At 54.3% G+C, this 19,215-nt stretch overlaps 2 protein-coding genes across 8 annotated transcripts; one reads left to right on the forward strand and one right to left on the reverse strand.

Annotated features, from left to right (window-relative positions):
• Nucleotides 1-157: 157 nt before the first annotated feature.
• lonrf1 (LON peptidase N-terminal domain and ring finger 1) lies at nt 158-9,532 on the reverse strand. 3 transcript variants are annotated; one of them, XM_061829520.1, is made up of 13 exons: nt 9,243-9,532; nt 8,071-9,043; nt 6,770-6,888; nt 6,254-6,376; nt 3,753-3,923; nt 3,471-3,669; nt 3,305-3,407; nt 2,985-3,099; nt 2,775-2,896; nt 2,542-2,700; nt 2,289-2,451; nt 2,067-2,219; nt 159-1,162 (listed from the first exon to the last, which is right to left on the reverse strand). In XM_061829520.1, the coding sequence occupies exons 2-13, from the start codon at nt 8,675-8,677 to the stop codon at nt 1,004-1,006; spliced, it is 2,193 nt and encodes a 730-aa protein (XP_061685504.1). In that variant the 5' UTR covers nt 8,678-9,043; nt 9,243-9,532; the 3' UTR covers nt 159-1,003. The 3 variants fall into 3 exon arrangements, with proteins under 3 accessions (XP_061685505.1, XP_061685504.1, XP_061685503.1); XM_061829519.1 differs by lacking the exon at nt 9,243-9,532 and having other exon boundaries at nt 8,071-9,146; XM_061829521.1 differs by lacking the exons at nt 6,254-6,376; nt 9,243-9,532 and having other exon boundaries at nt 158-1,162; nt 8,071-8,976.
• Nucleotides 9,533-9,597: 65 nt separating this feature from the next.
• ndufaf5 (NADH:ubiquinone oxidoreductase complex assembly factor 5) lies at nt 9,598-19,165 on the forward strand. 5 transcript variants are annotated; one of them, XM_061829515.1, is made up of 21 exons: nt 9,600-9,859; nt 10,339-10,379; nt 10,457-10,520; nt 10,809-10,856; nt 10,935-11,038; nt 11,761-11,800; nt 12,364-12,561; nt 13,267-13,327; nt 13,685-13,768; nt 13,888-13,970; nt 15,365-15,451; nt 16,458-16,655; nt 16,890-17,096; nt 17,204-17,258; nt 17,331-17,536; nt 17,626-17,793; nt 17,860-17,946; nt 18,032-18,217; nt 18,286-18,356; nt 18,799-18,934; nt 19,019-19,165. In XM_061829515.1, exons 1-21 carry the CDS (start codon nt 9,665-9,667, stop codon nt 19,163-19,165), a joined length of 2,466 nt encoding a protein of 821 aa, XP_061685499.1. In that variant the 5' UTR covers nt 9,600-9,664. The 5 variants fall into 5 exon arrangements, with proteins under 5 accessions (XP_061685501.1, XP_061685498.1, XP_061685499.1 ...); XM_061829514.1 differs by having other exon boundaries at nt 9,599-9,859; nt 17,204-17,536; XM_061829518.1 differs by having other exon boundaries at nt 9,816-9,859; nt 10,457-10,570; nt 10,704-10,856; nt 17,204-17,536.
• The last annotated feature ends 50 nt before the right edge of the window (nt 19,166-19,215 follow it).

Here is a 19,215-nt window from a genome sequence, read left to right on the forward strand (position 1 = left end):
ATTTGAGGAGACCTCGTATATAATCTCTTTCCCTTAAGTATGCATCATAAAACTGAAATGGTCCCTGATAAAAGGGGAAAAAAAGCAGACTCCAATTTGACAAAATGGCTTTTTTTTTTTTTTTTTTAAATTAAAAAGTCATTTAAAAGGGCACAAAAAGCCAAACGTTCCCCCAAAAATACTTTTTTTTTTCTTTTCTAGCAATGATTTACATCTTCGTCCCGTAGGAAGCAAACGACGCTCGAGACAAAAATACAATCAAAACACGACACTTCATATCATGACGGGACAGAATTGTGTAACTTTCAAGCTAAGGCAAAGCAGAGCTTCACAAGAATATTCAACGTTTGCCTTACGGCTGCATATACTGTCCATTGATTCAATGACTAAATATTGCAGTAGCCCCTCTTTCAAATGAAAACACAAACAGAATGTCAAAATATGCGTTGACTTTGGAGAAGTACGACGGACCCCCAGCAGGTTTGCGTCTTTGCAAATTTGTTTCTAAACATTTCAGACGTCTCAGTTTTTCTTGGAAAAGACCTCGCAGCTGGCTCAAGAAGAATCCGGACGGTCAATGCCGTTGGAGCGGGCGTCATTTCGTCCAGGACTTTGGCGATTGGCGGTCGGGCGTTTCCGTCGGCGCAGGAAACGTATCCAGATCTTAGTGGGTGGAAGATTTGGACGACGACGACGACGACGCGGGGTGAGGAGTTGTTGTGCACGAGCAACGTGGAAGCGACGCACGGAATCTGGAACCCGCCAACAACGAGGCCAGCCCGGGATTCCCCACGCGGACTGTTTTTGATGCAGCATTTTGGATTTGACGTGACGGCACTCCGGCTTCCCGCTTCCCCCGTAAGGCAACGCAAGGTGGCCCCGAGCCGTCGGAACCGCTTCATCTCTTCTGGTCATCCGGCCGACGGACGAAGAATGCCTGAGGCGGTCCGGCGGCGAGTCCGCGAGTCGAAACGGCTCCCCGGCCGGCTGCCGGAGGAAGCGCTCAGTCGGCGGGGATGCTCTGCAGGTAGGTGAGGATGTGCCGGATCTTGACCAGGCGCTCTTTCAGGCTGGTCATGGAGAGGACGGACAGCTGGTAACGCGGGTCGATGGGCAGCACGGCCAGCAGCCACCAGCAGCACGCCGGACCGTTCGGAGTCGCCTACGACGCAGGACACGGGACACCGCCGTCAATGACCGACTCCCTCGGTTCGCCATCACGTCCTGAACTTTCCGTTGCGCGTCAAACGCGCTTTCGGGGAGCAAACGTGGGAAAACGACGTCGCTCGTCGGGCTGAACCTGAGTGCCAAGATTGCTGCTGAGCGGGAACGGAGGGATGGAAAAAGGACACTTGGGAGTCCGGTCTTAACTCGCTCATTTTTGTATCTTTTTTTTTTACTAAAATAAAGGCTTCCTAGCCTAAAACATGAAGACTAGCGCTGCAGCGTTTCATCAAGCCAGCTAGCGACCAGATACTACTATTTTTTTTTTTTTTTTAAATTATCTGATACTTAAAACATGGCCGTTGCTTCCAGTGCAAACGAAGAAGAAGAATCTACTTCAATCGCACGTAGAAGAAGAAGCTACCTGGAGCGTGCAAAGTCTGGCCTCGTCTCTGCCGTCTTTTCATCTCCATCGTGCCGACATTTCTTTTTTCAGTGACTTTTATTGGCCATCGACTATTTACAGTCCGACGCCAAAAGACGTGAAAAACCCCAAATCAATTCTGAACTAGCTTTCGGATTCAGACTCAGGCCCATCGAATCGGCGTGAGGTCCGTCTTAAACGTGAGGTGCTGCGTCCCGCCCGGGTTTTGCAAAATAAGCTCATTTGGAATGAGTTGAATTGTCTTGGCCCAGCCTTCCGAGATTCACCAGGAGTCACCCCAGTCTCAGAAACGGGTCTCCCTGATAAAACCCCCCCCCCCACCCCTCGCGAGTTGTCCTGCCGCAACCGGGCACCCTTCTCGCATCCCGAATGAAGCAAAGACCGCCTCCGATTTGGAGAACTTTTCGGCCTCCGCCACCTCGAGCCGCCCGAGAGGGAGCAGCGCGAGGACGCGTACCTGGATGTCGGCTTCTCGCTCGGGCATGGGTCCGAAGTGCTGCAGGATCTGGTTGTGGAAGCGGACTTTGAGGTTCTGGAACCAGACCCGGGCCTGACCGTACACGGCGTCGTGGAGCTCTTGGAGGCTCTCCAGTTCTTCTCCGTCCGCCACCTGAAGGGCGGCGGGCGACTTTTTCGGTCACAGTCGTGAGCGCAGCGGCGGCGAGGGGACCCCTCTTACCCGCGTGTCCTCCAAATGTTGGATGTCGGCAATACTGTAACCGTCCTTCATTCCTCGGGACAGGACTCGGAAGCGCTTCCCTCCGACGGTGTCCACCACGGATCTACCGTCGGGCAGGAAGTGGACGCTCCGGATGATCAGCATGCATCCGTAGTCCACAAACCTGTCGGGGCGGATGCCGCCGTCTGACTTGAATCCAGCCAACACGATCGGCAAATAATGAGCGCCGGTCCGTCCGGTTTTCAGCTCTCACCCTTTGTGCGGATCGTTGATACACATCCCGAACTGCCGCGTGCCCGTCTCCATGCAGCGGCGGATCATCAGGCGGTAGCGCGGCTCGAAGACGTGCAGCGGGCAAGGCACGGTGGGGTAGGCCATGGTACACACGAAGATGGGCACGTTCTTGGTCAGGCTGCGTCGGGACACAAAACAAAAGCGTCGGCCCCTGTCGCCGTCGGGGGGTACGGGCCGCGGCGGCCCACTTACTCGGACAGCTCTCTGGTCTCCTCCCAGTGGCTTTTGGACCTCTCCTCGTACTCCCGAGGCAAATACTCTTTGATGAGGGCATCCAGCACGCTTGTCACAGTGTACTTCCTGCACGCCAGATACTGACCGAGAGAGGTTTCCCGTTAATTGAGGTGACGCTGGAGCGCGAAAGCCCCCCCCCACCCCACCCCCAGGGCTGCCCCCCTTTACCTCTTTCAGGCTCTCCTTGCACAGGGGGCAAAGCGCCGCGTGGTCCAAAGAGCGCTGCAGGCAGTTTTTACAGAAGGTGTGGCCGCACGGCGTCGTCACCGGCTCGTAGAACAACCTGGTCGGGCCAGAGGGCGGCCCGGGTCAGACGCAGACTTTCTAGGCACCGCTACGCAAAGTGTTACACACGGCACTGACGCACAATTCGGAGCAACGAGCAAATTGGTAGCTCCCAAAAATATTTCACCTCCCCGACCGACTTTCGTTCTGGCGAGATTTGGTTTCATTTCTTGGAAGCTCGCAATCGGCGCACGTCAGCTCACCTCATGCAGAGCGAGCACTCCAAGTCATTGGCGTCAATGAGGTCGTCCGGAACACTTGGTTGCGTCTTTGCTTTGGCTGCAGTTTTGGGGGACTTTTTCACACCTTGAAGCAAATGCAGAGTTTCACCTTTACTCGAGCACAGGTGGGCAAAAAGTGGCGCCTCACCTTGTTTTTGATACTTGCGACTTCCGCTGGCCGCGACGCAGGGCTCGGCGTCCGACGCGGACAACTTCCTCTTGAGCAGGCTGGCCTTCTCCTGGCCTCCCAGCTGGGGGGCCGAGCTCACCCTCTTCAGGCCCCGCTCGCCGCAGCGCAGGGAATGGGCTCGGCTCAGACCGGGACGCTCCAGACTCTCGCAGCGTCTCTGCGGATTCACAGGAAACCACGTGAAGCGGTAACACGTCGGCGCCGCGATACGCTCGGCGTGACCGCCCCCGCCCCGCCCACCTCCCGCTCGCGGGCCTGCTCTCGGCTTCGTCTCCGGACGGGACTCTGCGACCTGACTTGGGCGTCGGGCACCAGGCTTTTGTTGCGCAAGCGCGGCGACGTGTTCAGCGCCGTTTCCCTCAGGCCGACTTTGACGTTGTCATTAGCCGAAGAGAGCAGGCCACAGAGAATCTGCAAAACAACGACACAAATGAAAGAACAATGATACGGAACGTATACCATTAAAAAAAAAAAAAATAAAAATAAAAAACTCGGGGCGAGCAAGTCGCGCGGCGCACAACCGGCGGAGTTGCGGGGGCAAGAACCTCAACAGAAGTGAATCCGAATCGTCTTTATTTTGAATTTGTTTCGGGTCGTTGGAGCCGCTCGAATGCGACACGGACAGAAAAGACCTTTCAGACGTAAAGCGGAACTCGCAGAACCTTTTCTTTGCCGTCGTCTGCGGGCATTTCTAAGCGGTATCGAAGGCAGCGAGCCACCGTTGGACCTTTCCGGCCGCGTTATCTCTTTCCGGACTTGGGCCTCGAGAAGCAAGTGGACATCCGCTCGCTGTCCTCCGTCCCTGACGTCGATATCGTGGAAACAGTTTTTGCGTTAAACGTCCCACCGAGACAAGACGGTTCCAACACATCGCGGATGAAACCCGGTACAGAACTCGTTTCAGCGACAATTGCGTCAGCCGACGCGGATGTCGGTTCCCCCCGCCGTTTGGGGCGGCCTCGGACGGCGAGATTACGCAACGGTTTCCCACGAGAATATCGCGAGAAGATGGAGGTGGCGTGACAAAGCAAGTTGAAGTGCGTACAAGGGAAGCGAGTGTGCGCGCGCCCGCCCGTTGCGTAAACGGCGCCACAGCGCCGCTTCTGTCGAGCGCAGCTAACGGGGTCGCGTCGGGTCACGGGACGTCGGCGTACGGCGGGTCAACATTCTTCTTTTGTTTCGCTTTACTTCTCAAGTTTCCCAAAACGGCTGCTGCGCCGCAACCGTCGCTTCATCGATTAGGAGGAACAAATTGAAATTGAAAGGGGGGAAGGAAATTCCGCACTGCGGCCCAAAGGTTTGATTCGTATTGACTGAGGAAATGGACGAACCGCGTACGTCCTCCTCCTTCGTTGACACCAACCGACTGCTGCGTTCCAATCGGGCTGAAAACCAGAAGGCGGCGCCGCGGCTCGCTTTTGAACTCGCGACTCGCCGTTCCCAAACAAGAACCTTCATTTCGCGACGGATCTTCACAAATTCAGATGAGGAACTCGATAATCTGGACTGCTGCGATAATCCGGAGACGATTCAAGTGCCGTTCGGCCCAAACGGTTTCCGAGCTGTGGAAGATGATCCCGACCCGTAAAAAAAAAAAAAAAAAATCATTCTGGACGCTCCTTCGTGCATCAGAACTGCTTTTGTAAGTGATGCGTGTTTGTGCATATGTTGTCTTGTATTTTGACTTGATGGAAAAGAAAAGCCCAAATGAGCCGCAGAATCACATCGTGTGACATTTAGTCTTTTGTTTTGTTTGTGTCCCGGGACCGATTGAAATGCGCCGAGTCAGAAACAACAACAAAATAGAACAGTAATAAATTACGACGGGTTTGACAGCAGTTTCCTCAAGGCCCCGTTACGTTTGTCGCAAAAGGCAAAGCCGCCACCACAAGTTACGCGCAGAACGAGACCACAAATTCTGCAGAAATGAGCCCAAGTTATGCGCAGAACGAGAACGCCGTAGTTGGAAGGTGTAGCTGAGATTTTGAGATTCCAAAAAAAAAAAACACCCCAGCTGTGACTCAAAGGATGAAGCAAGTCAAGAAGATGGCGTCGATCAGGCCGTTGCTCGACTTGACTTTCTTCCTCAGCAAGGGAAAAAAAAAAAAAGGCAGAAGAGGAAGAAAAGTTTTCGGGGTGACTTGGAAAAGCCGGAACCCGAAAGGGACCCCAACTTCTTGTCCAAAAGGGACGTTTTTCCCCAAAGGTTTGGGCTGCTTTTCTTGATTTTCCATGAACGTGAAGAACCCGGGACAAAAGGTGCCACCAACGACAACCGGGTCGGGTGTGCCCGCGTGAAACACGTCAGGTATGAAAATCATCCAGCAAGCGGAGCCAAGCAGACACCCGCAAACGAGAACCAGATTCTCACCAAGTGCCGTCGTCGCAAAGGCCAACGGACGGAAATTGGACGGGCAGGAGCGCTCGAGCGGATCCCATCCAAAAACTCGACATTTGTAAAGGGAGACGCCGTCTTTCGGGACAACTTTTCATAAATGGCTTCCGACGTCCGCAAAAGATTGCGCGACGGAACGATCGACGCCTTCGGGTCACGAAAGCGGTGGCCTTCGTCCCAATTGTAATCAAATAAATCACGTCAGACGTCACCACGACGACCCCGAAACGTAACCCTCGCCAAACTTTTCAAACCCAAACAATTTTGGGGGTTTTTTGTTTGTCACGACAACACACACACGCGCGCGCGCTGGCAACATCCGGTCATTGGTTTTGAGCGAGCTGACCTTTTCCACTCGTCTCTTAGCGCAGGGGAAGTCCTCGTCCAGCGCGAGGCACCCGAGGAAGACTTGGAGGGACTCGTCCACTTGGCCCGTCTCGTGCAGCACCGTGGCTTTCCGAAACAAAGCCTAAGGCGACGCGACAGCGTGAGTGAAAAGTTCTCCATTGATGAGCACCATTTTCACATGCTGCTGGCAAGAAAGATATTTACAAAAAAACAACAACGCTGCCATCAGGCGGCATCAGACGACAAGACAAATTTGCACAATTTCGGACAACCGCACTCAAATCTTGGATTCTGATGCCGTCGCGTTCCGTTTTTTTTTTTTTTGAAGCGGGCAAATCGGATGCGACGGGATTCAAAAAAAATAAGGCTTAGCTGCACTTGACGTTTTGACCGTTTTTGCACGCCTTCGCGGCGTTACGGAGTTGCCACTTAGATCGTCTTGAGTCCACGGCAAAAATCTCGACGCGTTCCGGGGCACGACATTTGCCCGCAAGAATGAAGGAGCGCGACCTACCTCGGCAGAAGAGCCGGACGCCAGACAAAACTCGATGTCCTCTAAAGCCAGATCGAACTGCTTCAGGGACGTGTAGGCCTCCGCCCGCAACAGGCGCACCTCCTCCGTCGTTTCTGGGTCTTGGGAGGGCCACAGAGAGAGAAGACACCAAAGAGAAATCATTTGCAGTCCGACGCTATTCGGGCTTGATCCAGAACGCTCGTTTACCGTGACGGCATCGAGCTGCCAAACGAGGACCACGGCAACAAGAGTCACGCGGAAGCGGCCGACGGCGGTTTTGACGCAGAGCTTCAGAGACGACATTTCCTGACAGCGACGTGGCCTGCGATCCAACCGGCGCATGCGGCCGTCCACATCCTGGACCGGCTCAATCCGCTCACAACAATTTGGAATCGCCAATGAACCCGGAATGCCCTCTGCGCGACTTCAAACGAGCAAACGGGGGTTCGAGCAGCCCGTTGCCAAGTGCGTGGCAGCTCACACGTGGAGCACTTTTTGTCGTCGCGGCTTCCCTCGGATGGCCGCTCATTATTACATGAGAAATTGATGGACATTAAAACAAAAAAATCGATGACAGAAATGTAGTTAAAAGGAAAGACAATTTTTAAATGCGGCATTTTAGCCTCCCTAATTAATGCTGCAGTGGGCCGGAGCTGGCCCCCGGGCCTCGACTTTGCCACCTGCGTCTGCAAGCCCAACACCGTCCTGCTACTTTGAATACTTTCAATTTTTGCCATCATTCCTGAGAAAAGTTCAGGTTGTTTTTTTTTTTTTAACTTGCGAGAAATGATGGTTTCTTTCGGCTTGTCCCTTTTGGGGTCGCCACAGCGTGTCATCTCAGATGAACGCACATATAAGGACCCGACAATATGATCCGAGCGATCCCAAAGCAGCAGGATCGTTGACACGTTGTCCAAAGTAGTGGTGTGGCTGCGGAAGTAGTTATGCACAAATGATATTTTCCTTCCACAGCCTCGACTCGTGTTCGGTCGTGAAGAACACCCGCAGATCAATGAAAAGCTTCAAGGATTTAAGTGGAGCAAACCCTGCTTTGTTTGATCTGCAACTATGTCGCTTTCGTCGGGTTTTTTCATTGTCACTCGGTTCGGCGCAAGTTACGAAAGCAGCCCGCCCGGCTCACTCGCCGTCTTGACTTTTACGCAAGCGGACCCCGACGCGCATGCGCTCGACGTCCGACATTTCGTAAGCGTTTGGGAGAGTCGCCGTGTAAAAACGGACGCGAAAGCTCGCACCGAACCGGAACCAGAGGCCACATCCAAGACGGCGTCCGCGCGCCTCACCTGCTCGGATCAGGTCGCTCGCCCGCGCGACGGCGTCGCGGTAGCGCATGCGCGCGCACAGCTGCTCCACCTGGTCGCGTCTCTTGCAGCGGTCCACCTCCCCCGGGAAGCATTTGGCCAGGAGGCCGCCCAGAACCACGTTGGGCTTGCCGCTCAGCCGGGACGGCGCTTCGTGGCACAGCTTGCACCGGGACAGGAGCCCCCGCGTCACGCACCTCTTGCAGAACGAGTGTCCGCACGCCAGCGTCACGGGCTCCCCCAAGAAGCGGCGGCAGCCGGGGCAGTCCAACACCCGCTCCGACGGGGAGTCCGGGGCGGAGGCGGCCTTCGTCTTGAGCTTCCGCACGACGCAGTCCACGAAGGTGCTCAGCTGTTGCGGTCTGACGGGCCCGTAGCGCAAGGCCACCGACAGCCAGTAAATGGCCTCCTTCAGGGAGTCGTCCGAGGCGCACGCGTTGGCTTTGCGCAGGACGACCTGCTGCTGCTGCTGCTGCTGCTGCTGCTGCTGCTCTGGCTCGAAGGCTGCGGCGGCGGCGGCGGCGGCGACGGCCTGTTCGGCGCCCGCAAAGAAAGCCGCCGCTTCCTCTGCCGGCGGCTGGAGCGACATGTCGTCGTGGACGTCTCCAAAGAACGGGCTAGGCGGCGTCCATCTCCGCTGCGGTTCGGGTTCGAGTCCTCCTCCTCCTCCACCAGCGAACTTCCTCGCCGCCGACACTCGTCGCTTACATAAAAACTCGGGTCACGTGAGCGCAGGCTGCCGCGCGATTGGCCGGCGCGGCCGGGTTACAAAAGCGGCCTCCCTCGAGTTTCATAAGCGCCCAGAGGACGTCGGGGAAGCCAGCGGACGAAAACGAAGCGAAACGATGAAAACCACAAGAAACGGACAACGAATGCTTTCCTGACCTGACTCACTTGTGCAGCTTTCAGTCAAGCGGGTTGACGGTGCGCTTCCTCACCTGAAAGTCTGAAGTCGCTGCAGAAAAACGAAAAAGAGGCGAGTCAAGTTTGGACTCGGTTGCGACTCCCCAACTTATGTAATCCTGCCCCAGTGCTCGTCAGATGGTTTTGCAAAACAACAACAACAAAGGTCGTTCCACCTAATAAAAGTTGAAGGAACAACACCATCAAACAAAAGCCAAAAGCAGTTTTTCCACCTTTAAGGTGACACTTACAACTGGTGGGGGAAAAAAAAAAAATGAAGATAAACAGCCAGGTGCGTTGTGGTGTTTACATAATTCACCCCCGGGACCTCGAGTTGGGGTGCGGGCTTCCGCACGGACTGTTTTTGTTGTTGCGCTTCCGAAGTAAAGGGGAACGGAGTTCCCGCCGTTATCCGAGTCGTGTTTTTGATGTTCTGTTCCTGTGTCCGACTCCTTTTCTCCGGCGCTACAGTCTCATAATTAGGGTGACGGTGTTGAGAATTATCTCATTTTAATAAACTGTCCTTCGCTGAAAGCTTATGTGTCATATGATTCCCCCCCCCCCTCCCCCGGAACGAGGTTACTTGACGTCATGATTCTTACCCCGTACCACAAGGTGGCGATCGCGCACCCAAACGTCTCTTGAAAGAAGAAGAAATTAAAAACAAGAAAAGATGGCGACAATCGGAGGGGCGTTCGCGAGGCTGCTGCGGACCCCGCCGGCCTCCCGCTGCCCCAGCCGCTGGGGGGTCGAATCCCGCAGGAGGTTCGCGAGCGCCAACGTGTTCGACCGAACCGCGAAGAAGGCCCAGAAGGAGCGGGCCGCCGCCGATCGCCACTGCCGCAAGTACGACTACGTCAGGGAGGAGGTCAGTCACGTCACTGCCCGGTCGGATTGACGTTGTTCAAAGGAAGGCGACATTCGCAAGAAGGAGTTCCTCGTTTCACTTCGTCGGGGCGCGTTGTTGGGGGGGGGGGGGGGGGGGACCGGACCGGACCGGATCGGAGGGCAGAAGGCGGCCTCCACCCTCAACTGGTCGCCAGCCGAAGAACCCTTCACCCTCACTCGCGATTCACCTGGCGTGCAACTTTTTTTTGGACACCCACGCAGGCGCGGGGAAAACATGCAAACTCCACAAAGGCGGAGCCGGGATTTGAACCCCGGTCCTCACAACTGTGAGGTTTACGACTGCTCCACCGTTCCGCCAATATGATCATCATAATCACATATTTGACAGTCCTGCTTAAACAATAGGAAAACATTTCTCAATGACTTTCAAACATGGCAGGCATTCAACGACCTCGATGTAAATATTGATCCAGATATTGTGTGTGTGCGTGTGCGCAGGTTGGCAGTCGAGTGGCCGACCGCGTCTACGATGTGGCCAGGTGACTTCCCGACGGCGGCGCCGGCGCTCTGCGCGCGTCACCTTGCTGTCATCGCCGTCTTCTTTTTGTGCTTCCAGGACTTTTCCTCTGGCGTTGGAGCTCGGCGCCGGACGGGGTCACGTCGCGCAACATTTGAGCAAGGTCACGCTTCCGTCATCTCGTTTGGGACTTGAACCCCGGTCCTCGCCACTGTGAGGCACATGTGCCGACCGGTTGACGTTTGCAAATGTTTTCGAGATGTGCTCTCATCGCATCTGAGAGGAGCTGAAATGTAAAACGAGAAATGTGTGATTCATCCCAAACGTTTGTTGTGAACTCGTCAAGTGAGGCGCGGTGCCGATCTCGTGATCCGATGACGCGCGTTTGAGTCCCCGTTTGTTGTGTCGCTCTTCGATGTCGTCACCGGTTTGCTCTCCGCTCGCCGTTCAGGACGTGGTGGAGTGTTTGTTTATGACGGACGTCTCTGAGAGCGCCCTGGTACGTGACGGCCGCCGCCGCTTCCCGCGGACCCGTCGGCGGACTTCTCTGAAGCCGTGGCTTCCCGTTTGTGTCCAGAGGCAGAACGTCGCCGGCGAGATGAGGCGTCACGCGCTGGCCGCCGACGAGGAGTTCCTTCCTTTCCGGGAGAATTCCTTCCATCTGGTTCTCAGCAGCATGAGGTGAGCGGCGGGCGGCCCGCCGTCCCAAATTCAATCGGGATTTCCGCGTCGGCTTCCCGCCGGCGTGGTACAAACGTCGTCGTCGATCGAGCCTCGTTTATGTACAAAATGGCTGCCGTGTGCGCGCCACTTCCTGCTTGCGGCCTCCCTGAGGCAACTCAAGCGGTTTCTGGACACGAAGTCACTTTAACTGCCATCTAAGTGCACACACACATTAATCCTTTAAATACAACACAAAGTTAGTTTTCCAAACATCGCCCGCTGAACGCTAACGTGGGCTAGTTTGACTTAGCATTTGACCCCGGGCGGGACTGAGTTTCAAATAACGAATATCTACACTCAAAGGCGAGAAAGAAGACGTTTACGTTGCGGAGTCGGTGGCAGAAAACCGCGCTAGTCGTAAAGTTCGGCTGCAAGTTGATTCTTCTCCTCCCGTCGTCTTCACGCGTGCACCGCGCTGCCCCCAACAGGGCGAGGAGCGCACAGCAGGAACTGCGGCAAATCTTTTGGATTTAGCTCATTATTCCCGTTGTATGAATGTATCGTTATGATTTGTGACTATTTGAATTCAATTGAAAGTTGAAATTTGGTCATTGAATAAAAACAAAGTTTCGAACGAGTGAATAATCGTGTGTGTGTGTGTTAATCATGATGTCAAAGTAATCACGTCGCGCTCGCTCTGCTGACCTTTGACCTGTGCTCTCTGTTTCACCCCCCCACAGTCTGCACTGGGTCAACGACCTGCCCGCCGCACTCAGACAGGTCAGTGATGTCACGCACACGCATGCGTTAGTTGCCTTCAGGATGCGAGTGCAAAAGTTCAAGAGAAGCTCAAAAGGCGCTGCATTGCGTCTTCTTTGCGGCACTACGACAAAGAGAGCAGTTGCGGTACTGCACGCGCAAGTCGGCAGAACTGCGGTGAGAGGTGTGCAACAGGGATCAACTCTGAGCCCCTTCCTGAATTGCGTCAATGCCAAACGGCGGCCAGATGGCAGACCGCAGACCCGTTGCAGACACTTAAGATGTATTTGTGGGTTGTTGGTGATTTCATTTTTTTTTTTTTTTTTTTCTTCATGGAAAGGATTAGAAAAGTCAACCGTATCTGGAAATGTCTTGAGCGTCATATCCCCAAAATGTGTTGCAAACCCCGAAACATTAGCCACGATTTTGCCATTTGGAGAGGTCGCCACCGCCACCATTTCAAAGATTCTAATCGAAAGAAATTGAGCGCGGCGTTATCGATCCAAAGATGACAAAATGGTTCCTTTATTCTCGATGACCCCAACCCCCCCGACGGTCAGGTCCGCGGTCTGTGTCTCCTTCAGATCCACGACGTGCTGAAGCCGGACGGGGTGTTCATCGGCGCCGCGGTGGGCGGCGAGACCCTGTACGAGCTGCGCTGCTCGCTGCAGCTGGCCGAGACGGAGCGCGAGGGGGGCTTCTCGCCGCACGTGTCGCCCTTCGTCGCCGTGGCCGACTTGGGGAACCTGCTGGGACGGGCCGGATTCGACGTGCTCACCGTGGTGACGTGACCGGGTTCCTTCGGCAGGGAGGGCGCGCGCTAAACGTCGGGCAAATGCCGCTGCAGAGCGCCTCGTGCACACTTTTTTTTTTTTTGCGCACTTGAGTGGAAACGTCGAGTGCGGCCGTCGGCTCCGCTTCGCAGACCTTTCTGTGACTCTTCCGGTCGTGGCCGATGACGCTCGGGCGGCCATTTTAGGAGCCAACAAACGGGGGGGACAAAAGTTCAGAGGTCAAATGAGGTTCAGATGGACAGATCAGGCGTGCATTTTCGGGTCACTCCAATTGTGCCAACTTTGTCAGTTCGCCATCCAGGAACTTCACTTTTTGTGTACTTTTACTGCGCGTACCGGACTTCCCGGCCTACAGAGCGCACCTGGTTATGAGCCTCGGTGCGCGGTGCTAGCGTTGAACTCTTTCTGCGTACCGAGGCTGATAATCAGGTGCGCGAGCGCCGCGTCGCCACGTAAACCGCAGGCTTGAAGGCGTGTGAAATAAGTGGTGGCTTGTAGGCTGGAAATTACGGGACTCTTCTGTACGTCACACGAGCGCCCAACTTCAATACATGGCATAAAACTGTCTTTTGCAGTCGAAATCTTTGAAAACACAAAGCCGTCGACCTTCGTACGCTTCCATCCGCCGCGTCACGTGACTCGGCTGCTGCCGAGCAACACTTGCGTTGGTCACGCGACGCTTTGTTTCCTCAGGACGTGGACGAGGTGCAGGTCCGCTACCCGGGCGTCGTGGAACTGATGACGGACTTACAAGGTCAGACATCCACGTCGTATGAGTGCAACCAGTCCAAATTCAAAATTGGGATTCATTTCTAAATTTTGCGCTCCACAATGAATTTTCTTCCGTGTGGGACAAACGTCGCCAATTCCTCCTCGGATGAATTTTTATACTAATACTCCAGCCAGTCCCGACCGGGCCCAATTTTCCGTTGACGCGTTTGTGAGTTTTCATGCACGTTTTTAAGGCCTCCGAAATGCATTTGTTTGATTTGTTGCCAAACAAGACGTCCGTCCCTGCCACTTTAGGCCCTTTTCGTTCCCGACTGAGTTTATGGTTAAATACTTTTGATGGGCGTCAGTTTCCGACCCGAGCGTGCTTGTGGGTGTTCAGGGATGGGCGAGAGTAACTGCGCTCGGAACCGAAGATCCATGTTGCATCGGGACAGCATTTTGGCGGCGGCGGCCATTTACAAAGGTGCGTACGGAAAAAAACTCCTGCCGGCCGGAACGACGTCGACGAGCAAAGCAAAGCAAAGTTATTTATATGTAACACATTTCATACGCGAGGTCAGTCAAGGCTTCATTTTGTGTCAGAAATGTACGGTCGCGAGGACGGCTCCATTCCCGCCACCTTCGACATCATCCACATGATTGGGTGGAAGCCTCACCGCTCTCAGGTGAGACGCCGCCGTCGTCGTCGGCCGATCACCTTTCAGCCTTTCTTCAGTACCGCAACGGGCGAGACCAGAAACCTTTGGCAAAAAAAAAAAAAACCCCAAATCCGCTTCCAGCGTCGTCGTCGTCGAGCTCACCAAATGCGATGAAAGGTTTTGACTTTTTGGTTTTTGTCTTCAGGCCAAAGCGGCCAAACGAGGCTCGGCGAGCGTCTCCTTCGGGGATTTGGCCAAAATGAATCGCGAGCCGACCACGCCAACGTGAATCGGGACACATTTACGGAGCATGAACGGGAATTGTGACGTCTGTCATTTGGGGGATTTTTTTTGTTGTTGTTGTTGTTTTTTTTGTCCCGTTCGGCCCTTCGTCCCCCTTTTACCGTGTTACACTGGGAAGTGTTTAAGCTTCCGCTGTGGTTTCTTAGCATTACAAGTGAAGTTTATTGAGTCCATCACTTGATCAGAAGAGAATTTCTTGGGGGGGGGGGGGGGGATTAAAAACGGATGCTGCATGACCCTGTTACGGAAGGACGGGACAAGGGTCGTGAACCTGGCTGGGAAGTCAAAAGAATGAGAATATTTCAATTTCATACGCACGTATATGAGTTACCTGTCCCAATAAGAGAGAGGCCGCAGTTCTCATCGAGGACGACCTGGTCAAGAGCAAAGTCCGGAAACCTTCCCTGCTCGCGCCGCCGCTCTCCCGACCTGATCCGCCTCCGACAAGCTAAAAAAAGGTGGACGGAACGTTCAATATTACATTGATTTTTGGAAACTCGAATATGAAACGTCACATCCATTTAACATTTCATGAATGGTAATGTTTCATTTAACGTGCAGTAAAAGTAAATGTTTTTGTTTTCAACGTGAATATATCACATGTATCCAACACTTGTATGGTCATTATTAGAAGTAAAATGAACTCTTATTAAATGACAATTGTTCATCATGTACATTAAATATGACATTCATTCGACCCAAACATGAATTGGGAGGGTTTTTTTTTTTTTTTTAAACTTGAACATGAAACGTGAGGTTTTTTCAAGTTGAAACTTTTCTACTTTGTCTTTCCTCAACGAACAAACAATCGACGTTGATCTCACGTCGTCGTTTGCTCAGTTGGAAGCGGCGCGTCACGTGAGGCTGTTGCTATGACAACGCTTGGCTGTCGACATACCGCTGAAGTTGAATTAGTTCGCTTGTCTTTGTAAAAAAAAAAAAAGAAAAAGAAAAATACGTGTTGCGCCTTCCTAAACGTTCGACGATGGTAAGTCGTTGGCTTCAATTCTCGAGCTAACTCGTTCGCCGCTGACGTAGCTTAGCCGCCGCTAGCGAAGTTAGCTAGTTTCGGATGAGCTGCTCTTGTGTCAGAAAATGTTTGCTGTGCGGGCGTTCAGACGGCGAGGAGGACGAAGGCCGCCAAGGGCAAAGTGTCCGGTGGACCCGCGGACGCCCCGTGGACGCAAGACATGACCAAGGAGCAGGTAGCGAGCTCATCGCGAGGCTAACTTCGCGCCTTTCTCCCCTTGAATCATATCAAATACGCGTTGGGGTTTGGTTCGCGCAGTTTTACAAGGACTTTTTCGGGCCCAACATTTTCCACGTAAAAAGTGCTCTAAAACGTCTTAACGCTCATCTATCTAATCACGCCATCTTGTGTGTCATACAGGTCAGGGAACACGGGTGAAGCGGAAAGTTGTTGGGGTTTTTTTTTTTTTTAAATCCTTATTTTATCCCATTGGTTTAAGGGCTGCGGGGACGTCATATGAAACTTATTTTTTGCCCATTTTGACGTAAATATATATATGGACATTTTTTTTTTTTTTTTGGTAACATACCTGTTTTAATGGGACACTAAACTGGTGCAAAATTTCCAAGTAAATTCAACGTACCACCGGCAAGTAAGGTCACCGGGCCTGCCAAATTTCAATCAAAACAATATCGCTGAGTATATGAAATCCCGTTTGAGAAGTTGAACAATAATAATAATAATAATAATGGCCACATCGCAGCGGGCACCGAAAAGAATCCGACATACTGAGGGGCCGACGTCTTAGACCAGGTCAAAGGTCATCGGGAAGACTTGCCGCCGACTAGAAGCACACGAGTCCACTTTCCGTGGTCGGCACCGCCCGCTTCACTGGTGACCCGCCGAGCCGTCTCGTCTGTGGGGAAAGTTTGCAAAACCAGCTGCTGTGAAATTGGGAATGCCGCCGGCCAGCGGTGTTGACGTTCAGCTGGCCGTCTGCGTCTTTTCACAGTTTGGTTTTGAAAACGTCCTCATTTTTGGCAGTGTTGAAAAGCGAACCCAAGTTGTAATGAAAAATTGAGGCATTTTCAGAGCGTCGCCGCGCTTGGCTTGCGAAGAGGAAAACGGGCCTCCGCGCAGAAGCGAAGCTCGGCCAACTCAGAAGCGAGCGGCAGCGCCGAACACGACCGCGTGACTTTGACGTCGGTCCAAAAGTTGTGCAACTTTTTGTGCGAGCGCAGCTGGAGGAGCACATCATCCGCCTGAGAGAGGAGCTGGAGCGCGAGCGCGAGGAGAAGAGCTTCTTCCGACTGGAGCGGGACAAGATCCAAAGCTTCTGGGAGGTCAGCAAGCGCCACCTAGAGGACACTCAGGCGCAGCTCAGGAAGCGAAGCGCCGAGAAGGACGAGGCCGAGCGACGCCACCGCCTGGAGATCGGCGTGAGCGCTTCCTCCTCCTCCTCCTCCGTCGCCGTCTCATCGTTTCCTTTTTGCGCTGTGCCATCAAAGTGCAACTCCCACGCGTCGCCATTTTGTACGTTATCGAGCTTCCGTTTGAGATTGGACTGTTGAAAGTTTGTCAGCGTGCGGCGCTCCTGTAGAATTTGTGTACGGAATCAGCGGGATTCATTTCCGGGCGTTCCACGGCCAAATTTTCCTCCGCCGACGTCGCAGGTGTACAAGCAGAAACTGAAGCACGTCCTGTCAGAGCAGCGCGCGGCGGCGGCCCGCGAGGAGACGGACGGCGCCGCGGCGACTCGACTCGCGCGCAGACGCCACGCCGACGTCGAGCTGCGTCTGCGCGGCCAGGTCCAAAACGCGCAGGCCGACGCTCGCCGTCGGGAGCTCTGCGGCCGCCGCTGCGTCCGGGAGCTCAAACTGGTACGTTCCGACTTGAAGGTACAAAGTCCAATTCCGGTCAATACAAGATGGTGGTCAAAAAGTCCAAACTTTGCACCGACACTTTTGGACTCCTCGAACCTCCGCAGAAGCATCAAGTGCAGCTGATGGAGCTCAGCAACGAGTACCACAAGAGAATCGCAGGTCGGTGTCGGTGTCGCCGTCAAATTGACGTCGTTGCAAAAATGGACCCCGTCGCCGTCAAATTCCGCGTAGACGTGGAGGCCAAGTACGGCCAGAAGCTGGAGCAGACGCGGCGGGCGGAGACTGAGAAAACGTCGGCGGCCATCTTGGCGTTGGAAAAGGAGATGGCCGAGCGCCTCAAATTGGCGACGGGCGAGCGCCGCAAAAAGTTTCCGGCGGCTGAAGAATTCTTCGGCGGCGTGCAAAGCAAACTGGGCCACGACGGCAAAGTACTCGAGGTCAGGTCCGACGACTTCCGTTGTACGCGTTGTATTTGTCTTCATTTTGTCGCGGCTTTCTGCGCTTCTGTGGCCGACTGCGCGCGCAGGACGCGGCGGCGGTGGCGAGGAAGCGCCACGCGCACGTTCACGTCCGCCTGAAGGAAGCCGAGCTGCGCAACAAAAGCCTCGGCGCGTCCCTGCAGGAGGCCGAGCGGAAGCTTCCGGACGTCCGCCGCCGACTGGAGGGCCACGGGCGGGCCCGCTCCCGACAGGCGGTACCGACGACCGGCGCGGCGCGGCCGTGTGCCCGTCTTGCCCGTTTTCACCCGTGCGTCCTCCAGGCCGGCGCCGCCCGTGTCAAGATTCTGGAGGAGCAGCTGGAGGACGTCGCCCTGGAACGAGACCTGCTCATCGCCGCCTTTGCTCAGGTCGCCGTGTGGCACCGACGCGCCACTAGCGCACGTCACGGGTCGGCGTGACTCGCTCTTTCCTGTGCGGCGGCGCCGACCGCAGGTGGAGGAGGAGCGTGACGCGCTGCTGAGGAAGCAGACGGAGGTCCTGCTGGAGGTCCAGCGGAGGAGCGGGCTCAAGGAAATTCTCCTGGACCAAAAGATGGCGCTACTCAGTCAGTCTGTGGAGCGGAAAGAGGCGCAGCTCCTCGCCGCCGTCGGTCACCCGCCCCGCCGCGACGGGCTTCGGGTAGGGCTGCGGGCGGCGCGACGCGACGCGACCGTCGTCGTCATCGCAAATTTCCTTCCTGGTTCCAGGAAATCCTGCGGGCCAAGACGGACGCCGTCGCCACGTTACAGGACGACCTGGACCGACGACGTCAGGTCAGGTCAGCCCGCCGTGTTTTATTCGGGCTGCACGATCCATATTTACGCGCGTGTACAAAAATGTTTGTGGACTGGAGTGAGCAGGAAATCAACGGTAATATTAAAAATGTCCACCGGAGGGAGGCGTTTGGAACGACGTCAGCAGATGCGCACGTCATCGTATCCGTTGAGGACACGCAAATCAGTTGTCATCTTTTTCATTTCAAATGAATCTTGGCCGACTGACGATGAGCCTTTGAATTATCAACAGAATTGAGATCATTTTAGAATCGATGTGGTGAACTTTGTCAAAAATGAACGTCCCCGACAGCCGTTTGCAAAGACGGACGTCTTTTTTTTTTTTTTTTTTTTTTTCTTCCGTACCCTGCGGCTCGAGCGTGTGCGTGACATTCACGTAAGTTGACCTCCCTCCCCCCCCCCCTCCCCCTCCCCCTCCCCCCCCAGGACTACAGCACCTTGGCGGAGACGTGCCGCGACGGTCTCCAAGAGCTCGGCGTCCCGTCCTACGAGTTCCCTCTCAGAAGCGCCGAGGTCGTCCTCAACGCCGCACGCACCGACACGCGACCGTAGTTCCCGGCTGGCGTGTAGGACAAAAATATGTTTCACAGTCACAAAAGCGACGTCATCTCTCTTACTTTAGTTTTCTTTTCCCTTTTCGATGAAGTCCCGCCTCTCACTGGACCCGTCCGCATCGGGATTTCCAATGTCCGCAGGAAATTATGTTGGTCATTATTATTATTATTATTATAACCCTAAAGATAATAAAAGGGGCAAAAAAAGCAAATCAGTTGACTTGATTTACTGTCCATGAAGAATATGAAAAAAAGTTCTCCCCACGCGGCGACCCATATGAGGACTCCC

The sequence above is a fragment of the Syngnathoides biaculeatus genome, chromosome 9, assembly GCF_019802595.1.
Source record: "Syngnathoides biaculeatus isolate LvHL_M chromosome 9, ASM1980259v1, whole genome shotgun sequence".
Classification (NCBI taxonomy): Eukaryota; Metazoa; Chordata; class Actinopteri; order Syngnathiformes; family Syngnathidae; genus Syngnathoides; species Syngnathoides biaculeatus.

Bases quoted from the DNA above. Each gene is read 5' to 3' on its own strand.
- ndufaf5 (XM_061829514.1), top strand. From the start codon at position 9,665: ATGGCGACAATCGGAGGGGCGTTCGCGAGGCTGCTGCGGACCCCGCCG. The intron at 13,328-13,684 runs GTCAGACATCCA...GTGGGTGTTCAG, and splicing joins ACTGATGACGGACTTACAAG to GGATGGGCGAGAGTAACTGC. The intron at 18,935-19,018 runs GCGTGTAGGACA...TTTTCGATGAAG, and splicing joins GCGACCGTAGTTCCCGGCTG to TCCCGCCTCTCACTGGACCC.
- lonrf1 (XM_061829520.1), bottom strand. From the start codon at position 8,677: ATGTCGCTCCAGCCGCCGGCAGAGGAAGCGGCGGCTTTCTTTGCGGGC. The intron at 3,408-3,470 runs GTGAGGCGCCAC...ATTTGCTTCAAG, and splicing joins TCGCAAGTATCAAAAACAAG to GTGTGAAAAAGTCCCCCAAA. The intron at 2,220-2,288 runs GTAAGAGGGGTC...GCCGCCCTTCAG, and splicing joins AACATTTGGAGGACACGCGG to GTGGCGGACGGAGAAGAACT.